This window comes from Phyllobates terribilis, unplaced genomic scaffold, assembly GCF_046119375.1.
Source record: "Phyllobates terribilis strain yellow unplaced genomic scaffold, ASM4611937v1 Scaffold_1__5_contigs__length_1240528914, whole genome shotgun sequence".
NCBI lineage: Eukaryota > Metazoa > Chordata > Amphibia > Anura > Dendrobatidae > Phyllobates > Phyllobates terribilis.
The window spans coordinates 327,230,307-327,250,685 of NW_027362761.1; the positions used below are offsets into that span (position 1 = coordinate 327,230,307).

Sequence of the window (20,379 nt, forward strand, 5' to 3'; positions counted from 1 at the left end):
GAAATTAGGAAATTTTGTAATACGTAAATTATCATAGAAATCAGCTTTTATCTCTTCCAGGACTGATCATTCATTTTCAAAATTTTTATTTAAATCGCACCTGTCAGCAGGATTGTGCTCAGTAAACTACATACACTGTCAGGTGGGCGACATTACACTGATTAATATGATACCTTTGTTGAGGAAATCCGTCCTGTGGTTTTGTGTAATCTTTACTTTCAGTTTGGAGATAATGATATGCTAATGCTCTGGGGCGGCCTGTGGGGGGGCCTCTATCTGGTGCTATGCTTACATATTCATCTGTTTGCTATTATGACAGCTCACTGTGCCTTCACTGACCTGCCTCCTATTTTACCTAGCTTCACACTACTAGATGCATTACGTAAATTAGGAAGCATGTCAGTGAACGATCAGTGATCTGTCAGAAGAGCATACAGATGATATGTAAGCAGAGAACCAGATAGAGCCCACCTCAGGTCGCCCCAGAGCACGAGCATATCATTATCTCCAAACTGAAAGTAAAGATTACACAAGAACCACTGGACGGATTTCATCAACTAAGGTATCATTTTAATCAGTGTAACGGTGCCTACCTGACAGTGTATGTAGTTTACTGTGCACAATCCTGCTGACAGGTGCGCTTTAATGGGTAAAATCTTTTCAGTAGAGACAGATTTTTACATTACTGCAATAGAATCTTATCAGTAGCAACTATCATCTCCTATCTCATGTAAAAATCTGTCTTCACTGAATACAGATTTTACCCATGAATTGAGAATTTTGAAAATGATTGATCAGTTCTGGAGGAGAAAGAAGCAGGTTTCTCTGATAATATAAATTACAAAGTTGTTTATTTTCACATGTACTCTAGATAACTTAATTTATGAACATCTATGATTTGATTTCTTTGCCTGTGTGGATTGGATGGATTGTTACTGACATCTGGCGAGAATTTCATGTAAGTAGCACTTTTAGAAATATATTTACTTAGGAAATTGGTGACGTCTTCAATACTTATATCACCTGATGTAAATGAATATTATATGGAAACAAAATGAAACAGACAGAGTGGGAGAATGAACAGGAATCCGCATACAGTTGCATCAAGGATGTGTCCAATGCAAAATTGGAAAAAAATAATAATGATCAGAATGGCATAAAAAAGAGAGATGTGATATTCACCTTTCGCAATTGCAGTCACCATTTTCTATGAATCTTTAGTCTCCTACTGTGACATCACTATGTTTCACAATGTGATAAATTAGCTGCAAGACATTATGGGGATGCCCACATGTCCGTGCCTGAGGTCATATGATCCTTCTTTGGCTGATGCAATCTTCTGCAATGGGTAATATGGTGGCGGGCATTTTAGAAGATTCGCACAAAGTAAACCGCATATTGTTCTATATCACTGGGTTTAGCGAATTCCTAAAAATTGGTGCAAATCGATGTGCTCATCTGCTACATAGTTACTATACTTAGCCTCATAGTTACGTTGATGATCTGCAGATCTTGTATGCTTAGAGAAGTAAAAAAAAAAATAGTTGTACATGTAGTGTATTTGAAATCACAGATATTTCTTACCTTTGAAAAAGAATGCTTCTCCACGTATCTGAGCTACTGCGTCAAAGTGTGTGTTACATCGGTCAGGTTCATCTTTTCTTGGCCTAATAAAAAAAAAGATATATTTTTTTTAAGAAAGAGGGTTATCCAACCCCAATATAAACCATGGGAGAAAAGAACTGCTGAAAGCACAATCCTGTAAACTCCAAGGCAGAAATCTTGCAGTATTGTTACAGATTATATCTGCTGGAAATTAAGCCCCCATACGCAATAAATAGCTGAATGGTTGTTCGTCCGATCGTTCATCCTATGTCTCTCGATTCCCCAACACACAGGAGCTCCCAACTCAGGCTCCTCTGCCTTCAGCTTATCTCAGGAAAACAAAATGATCGGCAGTCGGGAAATCGGACATGCCGAATTCTTCTTTCCCTGACATCATTTGTCAGGGGAAAGTTGGGGTGCTTCCATACACAGACCGTTCGCCAATCCCACCGGTATTGGTGAGTTCGGCCAGTGTTAGTCTAATGTGTATTGGGGCATTTACTTCTAGCGGGTGATGATCTGGCACAAGATGTGGCTTTGGTGCCTACTTACATGAGGAGGTCAGGGGTGAGAGTATGGTGGATGGCTCAGTATGTGGCTGACAATGTATGGTAGGTAGATGTAGCTGGCACTTTTTGGGGCACTTAACCTGCCATTTTTGCAGGTCACTGTGGAAGGCCCTATATGTTTATGCTATAGTGACTGAGGCTTATTGGACATTTATAACTAAGACTGGTCCATCTTGGGCTGATGCTCTTGTAGTGGACACATTGGGGGCACTGTGAATGTATTGGAGGGGTCATATGGCTTGCACTACACTGGTGTCAATGTGGAAATTACTATTAGGCTACATTAACACTTTCAGTATTTTACATCAGTACTTGTAAGCCAAAACCAGGAGTGGAACAATCAGAGGAAAAGTATAATAGAAACACGTCACCACTTCTGTATTTATCACCCACTCTTGGTTTTGGCTTACAAATACTGATGTAAAATGCTGACCAAATACTGAACGTGTGAACGCAGAATTATGAACTCACTACTGTTTATATTACGCAAACCTCCTTTTCATGAGTAAGAATTAATGCTGAATAAATAAACCACTGACATGACACTTGATAAAGAGATAATATTTCCCTTACTATCCACTTATTATTCAAAATATTAAGTCATCTCTGAGTTGTATGACATGTACAAAAGCACTTAGCCTTCGGTGAGATCTTTCTGCGATTCCTATAATTGATGGTGGGGGCTCCATTATCCCATATGTAAGCTGGAAAATGATGTTGAAAAGTGATTATGGTCTTTATACTAGATAACTGGTTGCAGCGGCTTGCATTCTGTTTAAAAACCCAAACCATTTAATCTGACATGTCTAGAATAAAAGGAGAAATCAGAAAAGAACAAATACTTTGCAGTACTATAAAAAGTATATGTATAAAATGACATTTATTACAGAGTTGGACCATTTCCTTAAAAGCATTGCAATGATTTTTTCAGCTGTGACAGCTGAATATCTGGGTGTAATCATACATACTAATAGAATGGAGCCCTTATGGCATTTCATAAGAGATTCTCATTGCAGACTCTTATTTTCAATTGCAGGCATCGAGCAGCCTGTTTATTATTTCAATGGTGTCCGGAGCTCAAAACTACAGAGCATTATTGGTATAAAACCTCACACCAAGAATGAAAATATTTGGAAAGTTGATAAAATAGGGAACTGTATTTGTTCCTCGGCAATTGCAGAGTATATCTGCCTTGCAGGCGCATGGCACAAACGGCTATGAGTAAGGGCATCCTCAAACCTCTACAAACATGTGTAATGCAGCGGCTTGCGGCATTACTGTAATTGTCCAGGGTGTGTTTTGGCCGACCATGTACCTCCCCAGGTTACTGGTCACATGACTGTGACATTGCACAGGTCCTGTGTGTGCACTAGAGGATAGATAAACCCTGATAGTTTTGAGACAAGGTGTGAAAGGCGTGAGGCCTGTTCCCCGTGTGGGACACCGTTAGAGTGTAAGGCATGAAGCCTGTTCCCGTGTGGGGCACCGTTAGCCTGGAGAGGCTTAGTGAGGCCTAGAGAGGCCTGGTGAAGCCTGGTGAAGCCTGAAAGGCAGAGGCTGGATCCGTATGTGTAAGGGATTCCAGTAGCCTTGGAGGGCCAGAGGCTTGGAAGACAAATGTCCTGGAAGGCAAAGGCTGGATGTTAGGTGAGACAACATACCAGTAGCCTTTGAAGGAACGAGGGCTGGAGACCCCCATCTGGGAAGCCGTAAAGCTACAGTGGTGGCAGAACAAAACTGACTGAAGCAGCTAAAACCCGGCAAAGGTAAAACACTGCATTATATGGACGTTGATATAAGTGACTTTGCTGGAGGCTGTAACTGGAGCCAAGTGGGCCTTTCTGCCACTTGAAAGGCTCCTGGACATTATATGTGTATGTCGGCGAGCCACTGAGTTGGACTCTGTGATAAGCAGTTATCAAGTGTAATAAACTGCTGGATTGTGAAATACTGGAAAACGTGGCTGGTGTGCTTTAATTGACCCGGTGCAGCGAGTGTCCCCCAGCATGATGACTAGCGCTGCCTTACATGTGGTTGGAGAATGCGGGCAACTGCAGCCCGGTTTCTAGGGGCAACTGCATCCCGGTTGCTAGGGGCAACGGCACAGGACGACGAGTGTGGATACAAGCATCTTGCTGTGGCTCAGCGGGGTCACGAAAATTAAAGCATCTTGCTGTAACTCAGCGGGGTTATGAAAATTGTCTTCACACTCAAACCTGGTTTGCTGTGGCTCGGCGGGGTCACGAAAATTAAAGCATCTGGCTGTAACTCGGCGGGGTTACGAAAATTGTCCTCGCACTCAAACCTGGTTTGCTGTAACTCGGCGGGGTTACGAAAATTGTTCCGGGGAAAGCGGTGAAGTGTCTAATGTGAATAGTATACGGCGATGGCTGTGAACGGAGCAGCAAAAGAAAATGAAGCTATTGAGCAATTAAAGTGCCAGTTAAAACCGCAGCAGGTATTTGAGAAACGTCTACAGGACATGGTGCAGGAACGACAGGAGCTGTGCGCACCGTATAGAATGGCAGCAGTGAACCATTCTGTGAACTCTCCAGGGGCGCCAGTATTGTCCCAGAGTGCCCGGGAGGTAGTAAGAGATGTTGTGAACTGAGTCCTAAGACTATTGCTGATTTTTTTTTTGTAAAAATCCCCCTACAGGTGTGGGTGTCCAAAAGGGGGCGGAGTCTCAAAAGGGGCGGATTTTCACAAGAGCGTGGAGTATAGAAAACCAAAATTTGTTACTGGTTGTGGGTTGGTACCGCCTAAAAATGATGATTTGACCGTTGATAACGGGGTAGCTCCAGTAGAAGGGGTTGACGTCAAAGTGGGAGGTGACCTGCTAGTCCACAAAACCATGGGGAGTGACACAGACCCAGCAGCTGATGGTGACACTATGAAAGTAGAAAGAGAGGTCAGTCAGGAGGGGCTAGATGAGGGGAGAGAGTCCCCCTCTCGTCGTCGACGGCGCAAGGGCCACAAAAAGGTTGCTCCTGTAGTCTTTGCTGAAAGTGAAAATAAAGAAAATGTAGTACTGTGTGTCTTTGTTTCAAGTGTGGATCCTCCTTTAGAGGCAGAAGAGGAGGTGACGTTGCCAGTAGCAACCTCCGGTACAGTACTGAGACAGAAGGATCAGTATCTGAAAGAGGAGGCGGCCAGTCATCACCAAGAGCTGGAGCCTATCAGGCAGCAGTATCAGAATGACGTGCAGCAACTATGGGAAAACCTGGAGAACGTGTCCTCAGACCAGCGGAGCCTGGAGTCTGAACAGCAGAACATATACCAGGTTGTGAGGGACTTACAGCGAGACCTGGAGGGAAGCAACGAGGAAATTAACCAATGGAAGGAAATGTTCGAGGAAATTAAGGAGGACCGCCGCAAAACCAAGGAGGAGGTTTTGCAGTTGGAGCTTGAGAAGGAGGCGCTGCAGGATGAAGTTTCTGGGCGTGATCAAAACCTAGAACGACTGCGCGAACAGTTCAACCGGGAGCTATGTGAAACCAAGAAGGAATATGGTGAACGCAGTGGGGAACTGCAACAAATTAAGAGAGACTATGAGGATCTCCTCAGGGTTAAAGAAAAGCTAGAGGAAGAAGTTTTCGAGCTCAAAGGTCGCCTAGCAAAGTATCACTCAGTGAACGAGGCCTCCTTGGAGAAGGAAAAGGGCAAACAAGTTGCACTCACTCCCTTATACCATGAGAAGGTGGACGTGAGGAGAGCTAAGAGAGTGTTAACAGAAGATAAATATGAAATGGAAGTGGTCAAGACGAAAATTCGTGAATTTGTAGCTGTGAGTCAGCTCAGGGGAAGCATACAGGGTGAAGAAGCTCTAAGTCAGTTGCCCCTGAAACCTGAGCTAGATGATCGTTTGGAGACCACTGGTGAGACAGAAACCTCTCGGTACAAGTATCTAATAGATGTACCCGAGGATTTGAGAGAAGAATGCACCAATGAGTCCGTGCATGAAGAGTTTAAGAAGGCCGTGGGAGCCTGTAAGGTGTACTCGACCTCAGAAGCTAAACAGCTGGTGGTCCTGTCCACGACCGAAGTCACAGTGAGGAGGGTGGCGATCCTAAGTGACATGCACTGGCGATGTATTCGCACGAAGCGATTTCTCCGGTTGAAGACGGAACAAGCCGTTAGACAACTGGAGCTTATGAGAAAAGCTCACAGTCTGCGGGAAGAGGTCATCCGGGTGCCTCAGGCTCTGGTAAGAAAGCTTATTGGGAGAAATGGCCGAGCCATGCAGATGATGGTAAAGAAGTATGGTGTGATGAAAGTAAGCAGTCCACGTGATCGTCAGGATTGGATACCAGATGAAAACGGCATGGTGTCATTCTCCGCTGTAGGAACGGAAGAAAGTCTTGCATATATACGCATGCTGATGGAGTACCGAGTGACCTACCTGCGAGAGGTAGAACAGTTGAATCTCGCTAGACTGCGAGTAGATAGACAGCATCATCTGAGCAGCAGAAGATGGCAGCCGTCTAGAAATTGTGAGACCAGACAGAGAAAGGGCCCGCTAAATAACAGAACAGCTACAGCTGAAGTTAGGGACCTTTCAAGATGTCCTGAGAGTAGTGGGCGTGGGTTTAGAGGTAGTGAGACCTCCAGTAACTCAGGTTTGAGAGGCCCATACAAACGACCCAATAGAGTACGGGACAGTACGGAGTCTAACCGGACCTTAGATACCAGAGCGTGTGAATCATCCTGCTGTATTGACCGCTGGGAGCGGGGGAGGTCTGACAAGGTTACGACTGACCACTGGGAGCGGGGGAGGTCTGACAAGGTTACGACCCGGAAATGTGACTTGACGAAGTCAGTGACAATGACGGATGGTAGGTCCCTAAGGAAAGGGCTAATGTCGATGACTAATGTTCCAGGGGCTGGGCAGTGCAATTGTCAAGTACATGGTCTCGGTGTGAGCTGTGGGTTATAAGGTGATTGTGTATATTATGTGTTCAACCCCACAAGTTTGAACAGAGGGGGGGGATATGTAATGCAGCAGCTTGCGGCATTACTGTAATGGTCCAGGGTGTGTTTTGGCCGACCATGTACCTCCCCAGGTGACTGGTCACATGACTGTGACATTGCACAGGTCCTGTGCACACAGTGGGTCTGATCACATGACTGTGACATCAGCACAGGTCCTGTGTGTGCACTAGAGGATAGATAAACCCTGGTAGTTTTGAGACAGGGTGTGAAAGGCGTGAGGCCTGTTCCCCTTGTGGGACACCGTTAGAGTGTAAGGCGTGAAGCCTGTTCCCGTGTGGGACACCGTTAGACTGGAGAGGCTTAGTGAGGCCTAGAGAGGCCTGGTGGAGCCTGGTGAAGCCTGAAAGGCAGAGGCTGGATCCGTATGTGTAAGGGATTCCAGTAGCCTTGGAGGGCCAGAGGCTTGGAAGACAAAAGTGCTGGAAGGCAAAGGCTGGATGTTAGGTGAGACAACATATCAGTAGCCTTTGAAGGAACGAGGGCTGGAGACCCCCATCTGGGAAGCCGTAAAGCCACAGTGGTGGCAGAACAAAACTGACTGAAGCAGCTAAAACCCGGCAAAGGTAAAACACTGCATTATATGGACGTTGATATAAGTGACTTTGCTGGAGGCTGTAACTGGAGCCAAGTGGGCCTTTCTGCCACTTGAAAGGCTCCTGGACATTATATGTGTATGTCGGCGAGCCACTGAGTTGGACTCGGTGATAAGCAGTTATCAAGTGTAATAAACTGCTGGATTGTGAAATACTGGAAAACGTGGCTGGTGTGCTTTAATTGACCCGATGCAGCGAGTGTCCCCCAGCATGATGACTAGAGCTGCCTTACACATGATATTGTATTTTATATAATAGTAATGAATTATTTGATAAATAGAAATTACATTTACATTAAATATCATTTACAATATACCCAGTAATACAGTGCTGCTCACCATTCTTGGCACCCCTTCATTTTTTTTCATAGACTGTACAATATCTTCAGAAATAAATGGAAATGTACCAAAGTTATATCCTCAGGATTTTTGTAATTAGCGGTCCAAATGAATACAACAATAAAATATTGTTTTTCAATCTCCATGTTGCAATTTCAGAGAAAAAACAGAATAAACAGCATGTGCAGCAATAAAGACACCCCTAATTAATACCTGGTTGCACTCCCTTTGGTATTGCTGACAGCTTCTTGTACTTCTCAGCTCAAATTTTCTCCCACTCTTCCTTTCAAGCTCTTGTATGTTTGCAGGGTTCTTTTTGCCAATGGCAGATTTCAGCTCACTCCAAAGCTTTTCAATGGGATTGAGGTCAGGACTCATTGCTGGCCATTAGTGATGAGCAAGCGTGCTCGTTTAACCCTTTCGCCGAGCACGCTCGGATGCTTTCCGAGTCTGCATGATTTATGGCTATTAGTCAGCCTCAACACATGCAGAGATTGCCTGTTTGTTAAGGAATCCTCACATTTGTTGAGGCTGACTAACAGTCATAAATCATGCAGACGCAGGTACTCGACCTTAATATACAAGCACGCTGAAGATACTCGGAAAGTACCCGAGCGTACTCAGCGAAAGGGTTACATGAACATGCTCGCTCATCACTACTGACCATTTTAAAACAGCCCATTTTTTCTTTCTCAATCATTCCTGTGTACTATTGGATGTGTGCTTTGGGTCATTGTCTTGCTGGAGGACCCATGATCTTTGACTCAAACCAAGTTTTCTTACACTGGGTAGGACATTTCGCTCTAAAATCTGTTGATAATTTTCTGATTTCATGAGTCCTGTGATACGGTCAAGCCCTCTAGTTCCAGATGCAGCAAAAGCAATCCCACAGCATTATGGATCCTTCACCATGCTTAACTGTTAGTAAGGTGTTCTTTTCCTTAAAAGCTTCATTGTACCATCTTTAAACAAACTGTTGCTTTGCATTGCCAAAAAGCTCTATTTTTATTTCATCTGTGCACAGAACATTTTCCCAGAAGATTTGTGGTTTGTCAAGGTACTCTTTGACAAAGATCAGTCGTTCCTTTTTATGTCTTTGCTTTTGGTTTCTTCCTTGGCCTTCACCCATAAAGCTCTGCTGGTTTAGTGTGCGGTGTATAGTATTTGTTGAAACCATGACCCCAGAGTGTTCCAGGTTGGCTTTCAGGCCTTTGGATGTTTGACGTGGTGTTTTTTCCACCAACCTTCAAAAACATCTCTTGTCAATTTTCCTTTTTCCCCCACGTTCAGAGAGGTTCTTGATGGTTCCATGCTTTGGGGATGGCCTTACACCCTTTGGAAGTCTTATGCTAATAATAGCAGTTCTGATGTCCTCAGACAGCTCCTTTGTCTTCACCATTGTGACAATGGAACAGGGCCTACCATGTGGCTTTTTAAAACACTGAAGTCATTATTCATTGGCTAATTCATGTCACATGGGCACCGACAATTAATCACAGGTGAATCTCTTTTGTGATTTACAACAAGCAAGTCAAAATGTGTTTCCATACTAAATTAATGTAAAGGATGGCAATACCAGTGACACAGCAATCTTTAGGTTTTTCTATTTTTCCCTCCCATTGTTTTTTTTATTTAAATTATTGTTTATCATTTGCTCTTTTGTATTTAACACGAGTTCGCTATACAAAAAACTGTTTCACTTTATTCATCTTGATTCATTTTTTTCAGGAGCTATTCCACATTATGTACTTAAACTTTGTGGGTGCCAATAACGATGAGCAGGACTGTATCCTCTAAAAAGGGAAAGTGAGAATAAAAACCAATAGCTTTCACGGGTGTGTCAGAGGTGACAGTCGCCCTGCAGTTGGTTGCAGGAGATCTCTTCGTTTGGCATTAAAGACATCTTCTTAGAGGCTGTCTCTAGGACCCAGCGGCTACCTCCCTCTGGCTAATTAGCTCCCTGGCCTGGGTGCATAAATACCTGGTGTGTCTGAGAGGGAGGTGCTGGTGATATTCATTACTACTTGTGAGGCTTTAGCAAGAGAAGAACTTTGTCCTCTCTGGAGCTTGAGGCTGTGTGCGCATTTGTTTGGAGTCGTCTAAAGCTAAACAATTCCCCCCTGTTTGTCTACCCTTCTTGTCTATAGAGTTTAGTGGAGATCAACTAGTGCTCATCTCCTCCCATCCCTAGCTTTAGCCATGCGCCAGGGAAAGTCAGGGCAAGGCACGCGTGCGGCGATTGGTGAAAAGCCAATATAGGAACGGTAGTTGAGACAGGATGACACCAGACCTGTCTAGGAGGTCTCCAGTCCCCCCTTTCCCTAGTGTCTGGGCTCCCTTTCCCTCTTCCCTCTGTGTTGCACTAAGTCTTTCCCACACCTTGCGTGACAATAGCTATAGCAAAAGTATTCCTGACTTTACTAAATGGACCGACCCTTTTGGCCACGAATTGCCCTTTTTAATAGCAACGTTATTTCCCACCCCTCATTGATTGGTTTTGCTTATTATATCTCGGCTCGGTAGTGCCTTGTGAATGTATTCCTTCTTCTTTCTATAAATTCAATTAATAAAGACAAAGCTTAAATATAGCTAAGTTAAAAATGTCTTAGTTTAGTCCAGAAAACTCTGAAATTTTTCTCCTCATTTATCATCCATATGCCACCCGTATGGCATCCATTTGGCATTCGTTTTTAGACATCAACAATTATAAAAAACTTACAAGACCAAACATAGTTTCCTACGTTATAGCATTGCAATGTCTGTAAAAATCTGATGCTATACTGTTGATCCGTATGGGATCCTATTGTTTATGAGCACCCATAGACTTGAATGAGAAACTCTCAATTGACACACGGAAGGAACTAATACATGCTGCAATGTTTTTCACATTCAGTCCATGAATAAAATCACTCATCGGCACTGTCCCATTTAATAACATTGGTCTGAGTGCTGTCCATGTGCTATCCATTTTTTTCAGCACTCAGACCAAAAATATGCTTGTTTGAACTTGGCCATAGAGAGAGATCTCTGAATGCTCCCAGATCACCACCAATATACTCTCACATCATGTTGAAATTATGGCTATGTGCCCGTGATACGGAAATGCTCCGGATTTTTTCCTGAGCATTTCTGCATCTCCCTGGCAGAAAAAACGCATGCGGATTGTACATGCGGATTGTACATGCGTTTTCCTGCCAGGGACAAACGGAAGTGAAGCGTTCTTCACATGCATTTCCGCATGCGGGTTGACAAGCGCTTTCCAAGCGTTTTTAGCATCACTTGGAAAGTGCTTGACAACTTGGTCACACTATATAAATCCATGCGAACGGCATGGATTTATATAGTGTGACCGAAAGAATGTTAAAAAATAAAAAATAAATATCATACTTACCTTCTGATGGCCCCCGGAGTCTTTATTCGATGCGTCTCGGCTTGCCGGCAGCTCGTGGTACACTGACCCGTCACATGACTAAATGACGTCAGTGCAGGTCCTTTAGTCTACCGCGAGCTGCCGGCAAGCAGAGACAAGCACACCGGGGGCCATCAGAAGGTAAGTATAATATTTATTTTTTATTTTATTCTTTTTTTACAGGTACTATGGTACCCGGGTCTGGAGGAGAGTCTCCTCTTCTCCAAACCTGGGTACCATCCGCACATTGAAACGCATGGAATGCGCATCTGCAGATGCAGTGATGCGGATTCCATGCGTTCCAATGCAAGTCAATGGCGGGGAAAACGCAGCGCTTCCGCAAAATAATTGGTAGTGCTGCGTTTTTTTCCGCAATGATAATCCGCAGCGGAAATTTCCGCAGCATGTGCACAGCACATGCGGATTATCATTGGGGAACATGGCAGACCTTACACCATGCGTTTTTTAAGCGTTTCTGCAGCGGAATTGCCAGTGCGGAAACGCTTAAAAAAAACGCATCGTGGGCACACAGCCTATGTCTGATAATCCTGAAACTGAAATGGGGAAAAAGGAAGTGGGTTTGTCCAGCTCGGTCCAAATAGGTAAAAATTAGCACTTTATTTCAAACATTTAAAACCCATAGGAGAGTGGTGAATGGATACTGACCATCAACGTGTTTCAAATGTTATATGCATTCTTAATCATGTGTGTTGTAAAATCCCACATACCCATTAGATTGAAGTGAACCTTTTGTACATGTAGTCTGATATGCAGACAGCATGTTATAGAGAAGGAGACTCTGAGCAGAATTATACATAGATTTATTGGAAATGATTCAGTAAAACTTGCATTTTATTCATTAAAATCCCTGGTGTTTGTTTGCCTATAAGTCAAGTGGGCGGTCCTATTCAGTGATTGACAGGTACCTCTGCAAACACGGAAGACTGCCAATCACTGAATACGACCGTCCACTGGACTTATATGCATACAAACCACAAGAGGTCCAGTGGGCAGTCCTACTCAATGATTAACAGCTATCTCTACCTGCACAGTTATACAGGGAAGACAGCCAATCACTGAATAGGACCGCCTTCCGTACTCATATGCATAGAAATTCCAGGGATTTCAATGAATAAAGTGCAAATTATAGTGAATCTTTTCCCACAAACATGCATATAAATCTGATCACCTCTTCCTGCTCTATAACATCTTGATTGCAGATCAGATACCATTCTCAACATGACAGGTTCCATTTAAATTTGCTGAATCTATCAACTTCAGCTGGACAAGACGACTATATAATATGTAAAGGGTCCTCCTGACTCTCCCTCTACAGGTGATGTCGGGGTGTCAGGGAGAGACGGATCTGGCAGTCTGAATTCGAATGCCCCATCGTTTTATTCTTCCAGGAGATAAGTTGCCGCTAGATGTGTCTGACAACACCAGACAAATCACCAATTGAAACACACAGGAATTAGGGAGAGATATGTGTTGGCTGGCATTCCGCGATGCATATGCCAAATGTATACAAAGGCTCCATAGACTTGGCTTGTACCAAAAGACTGTTAGGCTATGTGCTCACGATGCGGAAATGCTCTGGATTTTTTCCTGAGCATTTCTGCGTCTCCCTGGCAGAAAAAACGCATGTGGATTGTACATGCGTTTTTCCTGCCAGGGACAAGCGGAAATGAAGCGTTCTTCACATGCATTTCTGCATGCGGGTTGTCAAGCGCTTTCCAAGCGATTTTAGCATCACTTGGAAAGTGCTTGACAACTTGGTCACGCTATATAAATCCATACAATCTGACAAACTTAGACTGGCTTTTGAATCTAAAAAAAATCCAAAACAGAGCCAAGCCTAGTACAAGAATATCTGGTCATCACGTTGGATTAAAAAAAACAAGAATGTCGCCTCCCAACAGAAAAAATTCACAAGATCATAGCCCAGATATCTTGGGCTAGAGATCACCCATCTATGACTCTGCGGAAAGCTATGTCCCTCCTATGTTCCTTGACCGCATGCTTCCCGGCCGTCCAATGGGCCCAAACACATACCATGGATTTGCAGTGGGAAATCCTAGAAGCAGAAAAATCTTTAAAAGGGCATTTAGAAGGGCAGCTAATGTTGTCGTTAAAAACTACACTTTCTCATAGGTGGTGGGAGAGAATAGAACAGCTATCCCAGGGCGTTCCATGGGTGATCCTTACACCTCAGATCCTGACCACAGACGCAAGCCCCAGGGGTTGGGGGCTCACTCGAACAACCTGTTAGCTCAGGGGGTCTGGTCAGAAGACATAATATCAGTTTCCTCAAACATGAAAGAGCTGTTGGCAGTAAAATTCGCACTTCGGGAATTTTTGCACTCTCTTCGAGGTCACCACGTGAGGGTGTTTTCAGACAACCGGGTAGTAGTGGCGTACCTGAATCACCAAGGGGGTTCCCGGTCCAACCCTCTGATGCAAGTGACGGAGACTATCTTTCAGTTAGCCAAAGAAAATTTGGGGTCCCTATCAGCCCTCCACATAAAAGGGATAGAAAATTGCACGGCAGACTTCCTGAGTCGGACCCAGCTGAGACAGGGCGAGTGGGAATTGAATCAGTCAGTTTTCAATCAGATTATAGTGATGTGGGGACGTCCTTCTATAGACCTATTTGCCAACAGTCAGAACAAGAAAATTGCTAGACCCCAAAGGGGACCCTACAGTGTTAGACGCCTTCATGATTCCATGGAGTTACCCACTAGCCTATGCTTTTCTTCCGACTGCCCTGATTCCGTCAGTTCTAAGAAAGATCAGGGAGGACAAAGCAAGAGTAATCTTGATAGCCCCCTTCTGGCCAAAGAGGACATTGTTTTCTTGGCTGAGGATGATGTCAATCTCCGACCCCTGGGTACTTCTGGAGCTCCTGGACCTTCTTTCTCAGGGACCGGTACTTCATCCTCAGGTAACAAACTTGCACATGACCGCCTGGAATTTGAGAGGGCTCTGTTGAGGGATAAAGGGTTTTCCTCAAATTTAATCACCACACTTCTTCAAAGTAGGAAACCTGCAACCACCAAACTTCATGGGAAAACTTGGAGGAAGTTCTTTTCGTTTTCAGGTTCCAGGTTAGATGAAGGGGTTCCATTAACAGCTATTCTAGAGTTTCTACAGAGGGGGTTGGAACAGGGTCTAGCCACAAGCACCTTGAAAGTTCAGGTCGCGGCGTTGGGGGCCCTATACAACTTTGACCTAGCCAGGGATCGGTGGATAGCGAGATTCATTAAGGCGTCAGCTAGATCCCATCCCATCTCCTCTCGGAACATTGCCCCTTGGGATTTAAACTTGGTCCTCTCAGCTCTAACCAAACCACCGTTCAAACCTTTCTCAGACGCATCTCTAAGAATCCTATCACTTAAAACAGTGCTTTTAGTAGCTCTCATGTCGGCACGTAGAGTCAGTGACATCCAGGCTCTAGCTGCAGGCCCTCCCTTCACACAAATCTCGGAGGATAGAGTTACTCTTAAAACCGACCCAGCTTACCTGCCAAAAGTGGCGTCGAGATTCCATAGGTCTCAGGAGATTACCCTTTCTTCTTTCTGCCCCAATCCCAAAAACAAGAAAGAAAGAGACTTGCATACATTAGATGTCAGAAGGTGCCTAATCCAGTACCTAGGGGCAACACAAGAGTGTAGGAAGGACAGGGCTCTCTTTGTATGTTTTCAGGGTCCGGGAAAGAGGAAAAAAGCTTCTAAAGGCACGTTGGCAAGATGGATAAGGGACGCCATCACTCTCTCATACTCCTCATGTGGGGAAGCCGCCCCGGAGAAACTGAAGGCTCACTCGACAAGAGCGGTGGCAACCTCCTGGGCGGAAAGAGCTGGTGCCTCGATAGATCAGATATGTAGAGCTGCAACATGGTCTTCCCCCTCTACATTCTTCAATCACTATTGGCTGGACTTAGCCTCTTCTTCAGACCTTACTTTTGGTAGAAGGGTTCTGGAAGCAGTGCCCCCCCTCCTAATGGTACATCTCTCTGCAATTCTCTCCATGGTGCCGTCATGGGGGAAAGAGAAAGACGAGGTTACTTACCAGTAACAGGATTTCTCAGAGCCCATGACGGCACCCGTACATTCCCTCCCTTCACGTGTGGGTGTGCACACTTGATTTTTCGTTATTCATACGTAGTCACAGGGTGTTCCTGATAAGCATAGTAATAATGTTATACATTGTTGTGTTATTAATCCAGAGGTCCTCTCATGCACTGTAAACAACTGATGCTGGAGAGAGGTACCGCCCTTTTTATGTGTAGGTTTCCTGTCCTTGAAGGGCGGATCCCCTCTCTCCGTGGCGCTGTCATTGGCTCTGAGAAATCCCGTTACCGGTAAGTAACTACGTCTTTTTTTCATGTCTCCTATGCTCTATTTACAACACAGTATGAATTTATATGGGCATACATCAAATCCTTAAGTCAGTGGTGTACATCAGGAAATACTCCTGACTTACACCTCCATCTGAAGAACATAGAGTGAACATAACCTAGGGCTTTCTTCAGGGCTGCCACCAGGAATTTCAGGGCCCCATACTGGCAAAATTTCCGGGCCCCCTTGAGACTCCACCCAGGCAACACCCCAGCTCCCCCTCCACCATTGAACCTTCGACAGTCCCACCGCCCACTCTTGGAAAAACTCCACTTCTGTACCATGTCCTCACCAATCACACATTAACAGTTCCCTTCGAACATCATATCACACACATAGCCATCAACTTTTGTTTTGTCCTAAAGATTTTTTAAGCCTCCCACCACAACAAGGTAGACTCTTTTGGCCGGGTCCTACTCTAATCTAACCTGTTAAACATTAAAGGGGTATTAGGATTGCGTACGCACCGTCACCAGCGTGTCACAGAAGAGGCGGAGGGACTCTCTTGGAACTGCACGGCCATTCAGTTTTGACGGCCGTGGAACTCCAAGAAAGCTCCTTGAGCCGAGATGTGCATTGCCAATGGCAGCGCACTGGCACATCTATAATATAAGGCGGGATGCGTGTCTGTCTGAAACCTCGATAGACTGCGCATGCGTGACGCGCAGTCTGGCTCCAGAGAGAAGCACGCATCCAACCGTTACAGGTAAGAGGAGTATATGGTGCCGGAGATCGCAGTATGCGTAGACACTGAACACATACCGCGATCTCAGGCGCCATACTTACATACTTACCTGACCGGGAGGAGCGTTGCCGCGGTGCCTCTCTTCGCTGGAGACCAGGGGCATTGCGCTATCCGGCGCCATTTTACTGAAGACACATTTACAGTGTGTCTTCAGCAAAATGGCGCCGGACAGTGCAGTGCTCTGGCGCCGCACTCCTCCCCCGGCCTCCGGCAGAACAGGACGCTGCAGCGCTGGAGTACAGAGAAGAAAGGTGAGTATAACTGTTTATTTTTTTGTATGTGTGTACAGTGTGAAAGGGATGAGGGGGCCACACATAACAGGATTGTGGGGTGAGGGGACCATGCATATATCAGGATTGGGGGGTGAGGGGTACCACACATACCAGGATTGGGGGTGAGGGGTACAACACATACCAGGATTGGGGGGTGAGGGGTACCAGACATACCAGGATTGGGGGTGAGGGGTACCACGCATACCAGGATTGGGCGGTGAGGGGTGTCACACATACCAGGATTGGGGGGTGAGGGGTGCCACTCATACCAGGATTGGGGGGTGAGGGGTGCCACGCATACCAGGATTGGGGGGTGAGGGGTGCCACGCATACCAGGATTGAGGGTGAGGGGTGCCACGCATACCGGGATTGGGGATGAGGGGTGCCACGCATACCAGGATTGGGGATGAGGGGTGCCACGCATACCGGGATTGGGGATGAGGGGTGCCATGCATACCGGGATTGGGGATGAGGGGTGCCACGCATACCGGGATTGGGAATGAGGGGTGCCACGCATACAAGGATTGGGGATGAGGGGTGCCACGCATACAAGGATTGAGGATGAGGGGTGCCACGCATGTCGGGATTGGGGATGAGGGGTGCCAGGCATGCTGGGATTGGGGATGAGGGGTGCCATGCATGCCGGGATTGGGGATGAGGGGTGCCACGCATGCCGGGATTGGGGATGAGGGGTGCCACGCATGCCAGGATTGGGGATGAGGGGTGCCACGCATGCCGGGATTGAGGATGAGGGGTGCCACGCATACCGGGATTGGGGATGAGGGATGGACTGCCATGCATACCAGGATGAGGGATGGGGTACCATGCATACCAGGATGAGGGATACCGTACACACCAGGATAGTGATGAGGAGTGCCATATATACCAGGATAGGGATGAGGGGTGCCACGCATACAGGGGTGAGGGGTGCCAAGCATAACGGAATTGGGGGTGAGGGGTGCCACGCATACCGGGATTGGGGGTGAGGAGTGCCACACATACTGGGACTGGGGGTGAGGGGTGCCACGCTTACCGGGATTGGGGGTGAGGGGTGCCACGCATACTGGGATTGGGGGTGAGGGGTGCCACGCATACCGGGATTGGGGGTGAGGGGTGCCACGCATACCGGGATTGGGGATGAGGGGTGCCATGCATACCGGGATTGGGGATGAGGGGTGACACGCATTCAGGGATTGGGAATGAGGGATGGGGTGCCATGCATACCAGGATGAGGGATACCATACACACCAGGATAGGGATGAGGGATGGGGTACCATGCATACCAGGATGAGAGATACCATACACACCAGGATAAGGATGAGGGGTGCCATGCATACCGGGATTGGGGGTGAGGGGTGCCACGCATATCGGGATTGGGGGTGAGGGGTGCCACGCTTACCGGGATGAGGGGTGCCGCGCATACCGGGATTGGGGGTGAGGGGTGCCACGCATACCGGGATTGGGAGTGAGGGATAGGGTGCCATGCATACCAGGATGAGGGATACCATACACACCAGGATCGGGATGAGGGGTGCCACGCATACCAGGATTGGGGGTGAGGGGTGCCACGCATACCAGGACTGGGGGTGAGGGGTGCCACGCATACCAGGATGGGGGGTGAGGGGTGCCACGCATACCAGGATTGGGGGTGAGGGGTACCACGCATACCAGGATTGGATGGTGGTGACAGGATGGGGGCAGCACAAATACAAGGAGGGGGGCAGCACATACCAGCATGGGAGACCATATACCAATAAAAATGCTCGCCACCCAGGCGTAGAACGGGTTCAATAGCTAGTGATACTTTATTATACCCTGGCGCCCAGCGAACAGAAGCACAAGAGGGGGGCCTGGATTGGGTCCAGGTCTCGCCTCTTTACTTCTGCACACCAGGCCACATACAGCAGTAAAGGCAGTAATGCCCTGATGGCGGCCCTGGCTTTCTTTACAGTGCAGTTGGGCACCACTAGATACAGTGGTGGCCAAAAGTATTGGCACCCCTGCAATTCTGTCAGATAATACTCAGTTTCTTCCTGAAAATGATTGTAATCACAAATTCTTTGGTATTGTTATCTTCATTTAATTTGTTTTCAATGAAAAAAAACACACAAAGAATTGTCCTAAAGCCAAATTGGATACAATTCCACACCAAACCTAAAAAAGGGGGTGGACAAAAGTATTGGCACTGTTTGAAAAATCATGTGATGCTTCTCTAATTCGTGTAATAAACAGCACTTGTAACTTACCTGTGGCACCTAACAGGTGTTGGCAATAACTAGATCACACTTGCAGCCAGTTAACATGGATTAAAGTTGACTCAACCTCTGTCCTGTGTCCTTGTGTGTACCACATTGAGCATGGAGAAAAGAAAGAAGACAAAAGAACTGTCTGAGGACTTGAGAAACCAAATTGTGAGGAAGCATGAGCAATCTCAAGGCTACAAGTCCATCTCCAAAGACCTGAATGTTCCTGTGTCTTCCGTGCGCAGTGTCATCAAGAAGTTTAAAGCCCATGGCACTGTGGCTAACCTCCCTAGATGTGGACGGAAAAGAAAAATTGACGAGAGATTTCAACGCAAGATTGTGCGGATGGTGGATAAAGAACCTCGACTAACATCCAAACAAGTTCAAGCTGCCCTGCAGTTCGAGGGTACAACAGTGTCAACCCGTACTATCCGTCGGCGTCTGAATGAAAAGGGACTGTATGGTAGGATACCCAGGAAGACCCCACTTCTTACCCCGAGACATAGAAAAGCCAAGCCGGAGTTTGCCAAAACTTACCTGAGAAAGCCTAAAATGTTTTGGAAGAATGTTCTCTGGTCAGATGAGACAAAAGTAGAGCTTTTTGGGAAAAGCATCAACATAGAGTGTACAGGAAAAAAAAAGAGGCATTCAAAGAAAAGAACACTGTCCCTACAGTCAAACATGGCGGAGGTTCCCTGATGTTTTGGGGTTGCTTTGCTGCCTCTGGCACTGGACTGCTTGACTGTGTGCATGGCATTATGAAGTCTGAGGACTAGCAGCAAATTTTGCAGCATAATGTAGGGCCCAGTGTGAGAAAGCTGGGTCTCCCTCAGAGGTCATGGGTCTTCCAGCAGGACAATGACCCAAAACACACTTCCAAAAGCACTATAAAATGGTTTGAGAGAAAGCACTGGAGACTTCGAAGGTGGCCAGCAATGAGTCCAGACCTGAATCCCATAGAACACCTGTGGAGAGATCTCAAAATGGCAGTTTGGAGAAGGCACCCTTCAAATATCAGGGACCTGGAGCAGTTTGCCAAAGAAGAATGGTCTACAATTCCAGCAGAGCATTGTAAGAAACTCATTGATGGTTACCGGAAGCGGTTGTTCGCAGTTATTTTGGCTAAAGGTTGTGCAACCAAGTATTAGGCTGAGGGTGCCAATACTTTTGTCTGGCCCATTTTTGGAGTTTTGTGTGAAATGATCAATGATTT

At 46.2% G+C, this 20,379-nt stretch overlaps 1 protein-coding gene across 2 annotated transcripts in view; it reads right to left on the reverse strand.

Annotated features, from left to right (window-relative positions):
* The window catches only part of MMP17 (matrix metallopeptidase 17), a 213,261-nt gene that overhangs the window by 20,898 nt on the left and 171,984 nt on the right, over positions 1 to 20,379 (reverse strand). For both annotated transcript variants that reach the window (XM_073676094.1, XM_073676096.1), the window contains exon 7: positions 1,585 to 1,667. In XM_073676094.1, the coding sequence (XP_073532195.1) occupies positions 1,585 to 1,667 (83 nt within the window). The remainder of the gene's footprint in view (positions 1 to 1,584; positions 1,668 to 20,379) is intronic.